Here is an 8,638-nt window from a genome sequence, read left to right as displayed (position 1 = left end):
GCAACAAAATAGGAAAAACGCCAAGGGGGGTGAATACTTTTGCAAGGCACTTTCTCCGTTTTGTACTTTTCTGACTCCCTCAAAGCTGGAAGGCTCCAGAAACTTTATGAGTTGGCCGGCTACCCCTCATAAATGTACAATTAGCACTGTTTTGATTGTCAGTATCAAGTAAGTGGTCAGGATATAATCACAATTAGGATTTCCTTTTCCACTCGAATAATAACTCCACATTTGTGATTTCTCACTCACATTCTCTGACGGGTGGCTTTTTCCATGTTGGCGGCATCCGAAGGTGATGAATTTGAAGTCCTCTCAAAAATAATAGTGTCTACCTTTAATCGTGGCATGCCACTTAACACATTAGCACAGTCACTTTAATTGGGGAAATAGCTGTGTGAGAAGCACATCAAAGACACAAGCAGAAACTTGAACACATGCAATCATGGACGGGTGGCAGGACAGCTGGACTGTGTGTCAGAGGTATGGATCTTTCACAATCTCTCATAATAGAGGGAGAAGGTTTCAGAGCTGCCAGGCTGCAACACCATGTCCATTCATCTGGCATGTTTTTTTCTCTGTTATTCTGGAGGAGCAGCAAGGTTGGGATACTCTATGTCATGACTGCTGCTATTTATATACCTGCTGCGGATATACAGTATTAAAGTAACTGTTTTTAAGCGTTTTTATTTCTCTCCACAAATACAAGTATAGGATGAGTCAACAACATTACTTGGGTATGAGTTAACAGAATATTAACTTTAAAAGTGAGATTTTCACTGCACAGTTACTTTAAAAAGTCAGGTCTGCAGCTTTAGCCTGGATATAACTCCCGAGCCACCACGGGAAACAGACCGAGTCAGAGATTTGGAATTCCATGATCTTGGTGGGAGTCACGTTCAGAACCCTGTCCCAAATGACTTTACCTTCAATTCACCAAACCCCCTTGGAATCCTATTGCTTTTCTATGACCATGCAGCGCTCATTATTTAATGGCCTTTCACTGGCAGTGGCTGTGGATAATGTGACCTGAAAGGAGGACAGTGTGGAGCATTAGTCTAACCACAGAGAACACCCAAAAACTCACTGATTGCCTTCTCCTCTGCTCTGGCTCAATGTGAGTTAGAAGAAGGAGGAGAACATCAGTGTCCCAGGTTACCTGTACTTGAGAGAGAATGAGAAACAGAGCGTGAAAGAGAGGGAGAAAAAGAGAGGGAGAGAGAGAGAGAGAAAGAGGGGGATGTGAGAGAAACGAGTGTCCACTCCACTGACAGTCAGACATCACGGAGAACCAGTGACCTGATCGAGGAGGTAAAACGACTACACCGTGACAGTTATATTGTTCACGAGAGAGAACAGCGGGCACTCTGTCGAGTGGGGCTGCGTGCAGCCATTGGACCGCTGTAATTAGAAACATTTGGGATCATTTGCAAGGGAACACGAGCCCAAATGGGAACCAGATGGATCAACCAATGGCGGGTTTCACCCGAAATACAGGAACCCTTATTTACGAGGGGAGGTGAAGGGTTCCTGGTCGGGGGGAGAGGAGTTCATCTCCATCCCCCCTATCCAGACTCCCAAAAGAGGATGGCCCTCTGGCTTGTATCGGCTCGGCTCTAGGGGGGGTACACGCCGTTCAGTCTACTCTGGAGGTCAAAGCCAGTCTGAAGGCTGACTGGTGGTGAAGAACATCATACATCATCTTGAAGACACTGTATTTCTAAACACACCATGTAGATGTTAAACACATTAATGTACCTCCCGGTGGGTTAACTTGGGGGTTCTCCAGTTATGAAAACACACACTCACAACGGCAAGACCACTGATGATGTTCAGAAGAGTTTAATACTGTAGAATTCAGAAACAAGAACAGAATCTAATGTCACTATTTCTTGCCCCATTGACAGATGGGTTTGTTCTGCTTGTCCCTCCACATGGTTGAGTTGCCACTAATTTAGGGTGATGCCATTCAGTAGTCTACACATCATGTAGTGTGGCTCTAAGGCCCCATGTCAGAATCAGTGTGATTCTACAGTAGGTTTATGACTAAACAGAGGTAGGAGTTCATTACAAGATGAATGTATGAGTGTATCATCAGTCAGATGTAAAGTTCATTTCAGATGCTTTCATGTGCTTTCAGGGGCAGTCATCACTTTGCACTAGATTACATTCTGTAGCTCTGTCTGTGAAGAAAGAGGAAAAGATCAATTACAAACCAAAACTCTGTATTTGATATCAAGTATCCCCTAACCATCATGTATAGGCAAAACTACTTCTTAGTGAGAAATATTTGAAATATTTTCTCCAACCAACCTGGGTTTGAGGCAAAGGAGGGATGATTTAGGGACAGCAACTGTGGATAGGGGATTGTTTTCAGCCCTATGCTGCCTCCCAGTGGACAATACCTTTATGGATCAAATAATAAGTTAATTACTTACCTTTTCTTTGATTATGCACTGCATTTGTGGTGCCTTCTGTATGCGATCATCCTACAGGCTATATTATATACGGTTAATATGAATGTTAAATTGTTCAGCAGGATAAGACGGCAACAGTATAGGTCCTGTAGCCCTGTGCAATGTTAAAATCTCGGATCCATTTAACTAGTACGTTTTAACTGCACGTGTGAATTGGTAGTTCCACTACCAGGCAAAGAAAGACTGAGATCACTTTGTAAGAGCTCTGTTCTGTTTGACCTTAAATGGATGTGATGTATTGCCCTAAATACTTCACCTGATCTCCACTCACAAACACTATCAGGGGGATATACTGAACTGTAAAGGACAGAACATTGAGGTGTATTTAAAGCAGGACAGTGGTTAAGTACTGTTTCTTTATCAAGCCTCCCTATGTGACCATAGTGCTTCAACCGTGTACCCTCTCTACTTTTGTATGCGTTACATCCTGTCTGTCTTTCTGTGCCACTGACACAGAACTGAAACCACATCCGCATCAGGCAAAACCATACAGTTCACAAAACCATGGTTAATCAATTCCCCTCACCTTCAATTCAATTGAGCTTGTGTAATAGTGCTCTCCTTATTGTCAGTGGTTCACACTGTAGAACTCTACTGCCCTAGTCCAACCACATTAATTTAATGTGAACACATGAAGTGTTCCAAAAACACATTTCCATGTGATCGCATATGATCTTATGTGAAGTTAATGTGATAACGTGTGACAACAAGTAAAGCAACATGTGATAACATGAAACTACATAATCTAGGAAAAGTGAAAAGGCCATTGACTTGATCTGAATATACATACAGTATTTCATACAGTAGTGCCACTAGACCTTCAACTAACTAACTCCTACTTACCTGAATAACAAGATATTTCCATTATTTAGCATTTTCATCACTTCACATGAGTTGCCCTAAGCAGTGCCTCCTGCTTGACACAGTTAGTTCTTGTCTGCGGGGGGACTCATGCAACACCTCTGACTCATAGAATGCAGTGATGCTGAAAATGCACATTTCACAATTATTCAGGTCACATTCTTGACATTATGAGGTATCTTCTTGTGATATGTCTTGCAGTGCTGGTACTGACCATCAACCCACCATCTAGGTGGGTACTGTAGTCCGTCAGGCCAAGGCTCTGCTGCAGTGTAGGGAGGGTCAGGCGTCTCCCCCGTCCTGCTCTTTCTTCTGGACAGATCTCCACTTGTCCTGCTCCTCGAAGATCTCCTGTCTGTCTCTCAGGAAGTATATTCCGGAACTCCCATTGGTGCTCACGTACTGTGGTGTTACATCACTCAGGTGCTAAGAATTGTTTCAATGGGAGGCAGAATTCCTTGGAAGAGATAAAAATGGAAGGAAAAGGAAGAAAAAACACAAATACATGGAGTTTGATATTATAGCCTATGAATAAAAAGGCAACTTCTTTAAAGAGGCAATGCAGTCAAAAACGTGATTTTCCTGTGTTTTACAGTATACAGTGCCTTCGGAAAGTATTCAGACCCCTTGACTTTTTCCACATTTTCTTACGTTACAGCCTTATTCTAAATTTGATTAAATGTTTTTTTCCCCTCATTAATACACCCAATACCCAATAATGACAAAGCAAAAACAGGTTTTTAGAATTTCTTGACATTTGAAATATACATAATTATTCAGACCCTTTACTCAGTACTTTGTTGAAGCACCTTTGGCAGCGATTACATCATCGAGTCTTCTTGGGTAAGACACTACAAGCTTGGCACACCTGGATTTGGGGAGTTTCTCCCATTCTTCTCTGCAGATCCTCTCAAGCTCTGTCAGGTTGGATGGGGAGCGTTGCTGCACAGCTATTTTCAGGTCTCTCCAGAGATGTTCGATCGGGTTTAAGTCCGGGCTCCGGCTGGGCCACTCAAGGACATTCAGAGACTTGTCCCGAAGCCACTCCTGCGTTGTCTTGGCTGTGTACTTAGGGTCGTTGTCCTGTTGGAAGGTGAACCTTCACCCCAGTCTGAAGTCCTGAGAGCTCTGGAGCAGGTTTTCATCAAGGATCTCTCTGTACTTTGCTCCGTTCAGCTTTGCCTCGATCCTGACTAGCCTCCCAGTCCCTGCCGGTGAAAAATATCCCCACAGCATGATGCTGCCACCACCATGCTCACCGTAGGGATTGTGCCAGGTTTCCTCCAGAGGTGACGCTTGGCATTCAGGCCAAAGAGTTCCATTTTAGTTTCATCAGACCAGAGAATCTTGTTTGTCATGGTCTGAGAGTCTTTAGGTGCCTTATGGCAAACTCCAAGCAGGCTGTCATGTGCCTTTTACTGGGGAGTGGCTTCCGTCTGGCCACTCTACCATAAAGGCCTGATTGGTGGAGTGCTGCAGAGATAGTTGTCCTTCTGGAAGGTTCTCCCATCTCCACAGAGGAACTCTACAGCTCTGTCAGAGTGACCATCGGGTTCTTTGTCACCTCCCTGACCAAGGCCTTTCTCCCCCGATTGGTCAGCTCTAGGAAGAGTCTGGGTGGTTCCAAACTACTTCCATTTAAGAATGATGGAGGCCACTGTGTTCTTGGGGATCTTCAATGCTGCAGATATTTTTTGGTACCCTTCCCAAGATCTGTGCCTCGACACAATCTTGTCTCGGAGCTCTACGGACAATTCCTTCGACCTCATGGCTTCCAAATCATGTCCAATCAATTGAATTACCACAGGTGGACTCCAATGAAGTTGTAGAAACATCTCAAGGATAATCAATGGAAACAGGATGCACCTGAGCTGAATTTCGAGTCTCATAGCAAAGGGTCTTAATACTTATGTAAATAAGGTATTTCTAAAAACCTTTTTTCGCTTTGTCATTACGGAGTATTGTGGGTAGATTGTTGAGGATTTTTATTTATTTAATCAATTTTAGAATAAGGCTGTAACGTAACAAGATGTGGAAAAAGTCAAGGGGTCTGAATACTTTCTGAAGGTACTGTGTACAGGTAACTGCCAACATAATGGAAACACAAGTAAATTAGGGATACAAAGTATATTGAAAGCAGGTGCTTCCACACAGGTGTGGTTCCTGAGGTAATTAAGCAATTAACATCCCATCATGCTTAGGGTCATGTATACTGAACAGAAATATAAACACAATAGGTCAAGTGTTAGTCCCATTTTTCATGAGCTGAAATAAAAGATCCCAGAAATGTTCCATACACACAAAAAACTTATTTCTCTCAAATTGTGCGTTCAAATGTGTTTACATCCCTGTTAGTTAGTATTTCTCTTTTGCCAAGATCATCCATCCAACTGACAGGTGTGGCATATCAATAAGCTTATTAAACAGCATGATCATTACACAGGTGCACCTTGTGCTGGGGACAATAAAAGGTAACTCTAAAATGTGCCGTTTTGTCACACAATGCCACAGATGTCTCAAGTTTTGAGGGAGCATTCAATTGGCATGCTGACTACAGGAATGTCCAACAGAGCTGTTGCCAGAGAATTGAATGTTAATTTCTCTACCATAAGCCGCCTCCAACGTCGTTTTTACGAGAATTTGGCAGTACATCCAACCGACCTCACAACCGCAGACCACGTGTAACCACGCCAGCCCAGGAATCCACATCCGGCTTTTCCACCTGCAGGATCGTCTGAGGAGGGGGAGGGCGAGGGTGCTGCGGAGTATTTCTGTCTTTAATAAAGCCCTTTTGTGGGAAAAAACGTATTCTGATTGGCTGGGTCTGAATCCCCAGTGGGTGGACCTGGCTCCCAAGTGGGTGGGCCTATGGCCCTCCAAGGCCCACCCATGGCTGTGCCCCTGCCCAGTCATGTGAAATCCATAGATTAGGGCCTAATTTATTTATTTATATTGACTGATTTTCTTCTATGAACTGTAACTCAGTAAAATCTTTGAAATTGTTGCATGTTTCGTTTATGTTTTTGTTCAGTATTTAAAAATGCTGGGCAGGGCATTATTTTGGCCATTATTTTGGCTACCATGGCACTTTTAGATTCTATGCCAAGGTGCATTGATGCTGTGTTGGCTCGTGGTGGCCCAACGCCCTATTAAGAAACTTTATGTTGGTGTTTCCTTTATTTTGGCAGTTACCTGTATATTTCCACACTATGAGGTTGGACTAATACTGTGAAATTGTGAAAATGATGACAATGCCCATTTAAGGTAAGAGCTGTTTGCAAAGACCGCCTGAAATTTCACCTTGTTTTGCATGGGTGGGGAATTGGAGTTAGATCAATAACAAAGGATTCCTGCTTGAGAAGCAGCTTTTTGTTAAAAATCTGTTTTTGTTTCTTTTTGACCATTTTATTAAAAACAGTCACAGTAAGGTACTAAATTGTTACCCAGAAATGATATGATATTGAGATAAAAACGACTGCATTGGATCTTTAAGTGTGAAAGATGAAAATGTTCTTATAAATGTAAAAATTGTACCATCACATAGTAATGTTATCAATTAAAGCTATTCTGACATTACTTTGTGAAAGGAAAAACTGTTGTGTAAACATTTTAATTGGATTATGTTGTCTGCCCTGTCCAGATGTGTATTTACCTGGAGCAGGACGGCACAAAGACAACCGGACTTCAGGAGGAGAGCCTCTCAGCAGCATGACCACCCTCTACAGGCCATAGAGAGAACAGTCACTCAATGTCATCCACAGCCAGGCAATTACGTAATTATGGGTAAGAAAGACCAGAGATGGACTAAGGAGCTGACCACTGAGAAGGGATCTGTACACTGCGTGCATGTTCTTAGATCTTTACTTATGAATCCCAACCATGTGTTAATGAGGTACACTGAATCTAAGTACTCTTGGATTCACCACAATACAATTGAATGTTAGTTAATAACCAAGTCTACATCTGTTGTATTTGGCGCATGTGGCAAATAAAATTGGATTTTAAGTTAGTGTCTCCCAATTGGCTTGATGTAACATAATTGGTATTTATTCATCAGGGGATAAATGGTCATAATGAAAGACAATGATCACAGATAATGGTGATACAGTGCTATTGAACAAACCAATCACATTGGGTGAAACTAAACCCCTTTCTCTCACACTAAATTGTCACAATATCTCTGTCTTCCTATGCTCAGATTAACACAAACCCACCCACCCCCATATACAGTATTCTAACTCACAGTTGTAGCTACAGTTGTACAGTCGTATTACGTCACACCAGTCTACGTTAATATTTACCTGGTAGGACAATCCCTTCAGCGGTTCTCCATTGACTGCCAGGATGACGTCTCCCTCCTGGATCTGCCCACTCTCCTCCGCTGGCTGGCCAGGGAAAAGCTTCTTGATCCGGACAAGACTACTGCCTGAGTCTCCTTTTGAGGGGTTGAGCTCAGGGACCAGGAAGCTGAAGCCCAAGCCATTCAGGCTCTTCTTCAAGGTCACCTCCAGAGTGTTATCTGTAGGGTGGAGGGGTTAGGGGATTGAAGTGTGTCAGAGTTCATCTTGGAGGCTTGGATGGTGGATCCAGGACTGAGTTTGGGAAACCCTGCTCTAAAGGAGGGATTAGAAATCATGCAACATCACCCATGGACAATGATAACCTTGCTTCGGAGGTCAATCCCTCGAAGCACCAGTGTTCCCCTTATACTAAAGTTCCCTTGTCAATGATATTTCCCTTACTGTCAGACACAAAGCTGTAGTCCTTGGGCCTGACGAAGAAGGGGGTGATGATGGTGGGGCAGCTGTTGTTCCTCATCTGGGTGATGTCCAGGTGGGCACTCTGAGGGGACAGGCTGCGCCCCATGAGACTGCGCCCTGTGTCTGGGCTCAGAGACACCCTGGGCAGGGTCATGTTCTCCCTCTCCAAGACCATGGTCACCACCTAGGACAGGAAAGGGTTAAATGAAGACAAACAATGTGACACGCCAGCCCAACAGGGGCTGATGAACTTTCATGTGCCTTAATTACAAACTTGTATGGGATCCGTAAATATGAATACAAATGTTAAATTATGAGCCTAGTTTAGCCAAGGAGAAAGCACTGAGCTATATAGGGATAAAGACAGGATCCTTCCTGGCTAGCCATGATTGGCTGAGATAATGGTGGGTTTGAACATGCAGACTGTTTGTCATGCATTTAAATGTGAATTCTTAAAGAGATGGGTGATCTATTGCTTAAGAGGGTGTGAACGATGCTGAATGGGTGTAAACAAATTAGACCTCTCTAGCACTCAACAAAATC

The 8,638-nt window shown here is 43.3% G+C and overlaps 1 protein-coding gene across 1 annotated transcript in view; it reads right to left on the bottom strand.

The window, feature by feature from the left end:
• Nucleotides 1-997: 997 nt before the first annotated feature.
• frmpd2 (FERM and PDZ domain containing 2) overlaps nt 998-8,638 on the bottom strand; it is a gene marked incomplete at both ends in the record, with an annotated part of 43,386 nt that continues 35,745 nt past the window's right edge. Inside the window, 4 exons of the mRNA XM_084141446.1 lie at nt 998-1,026; nt 6,988-7,054; nt 7,637-7,854; nt 8,078-8,279. Coding sequence (XP_083997572.1) covers nt 998-1,026; nt 6,988-7,054; nt 7,637-7,854; nt 8,078-8,279 — 516 coding nt within the window. The remainder of the gene's footprint in view (nt 1,027-6,987; nt 7,055-7,636; nt 7,855-8,077; nt 8,280-8,638) is intronic.

This window comes from Coregonus lavaretus (genome assembly GCF_964263955.1).
Source record: "Coregonus lavaretus genome assembly, chromosome: 25".
Taxonomy (NCBI): Eukaryota; Metazoa; Chordata; class Actinopteri; order Salmoniformes; family Salmonidae; genus Coregonus; species Coregonus lavaretus.
This window is presented reverse-complemented; position numbering and strand designations above follow the sequence as displayed.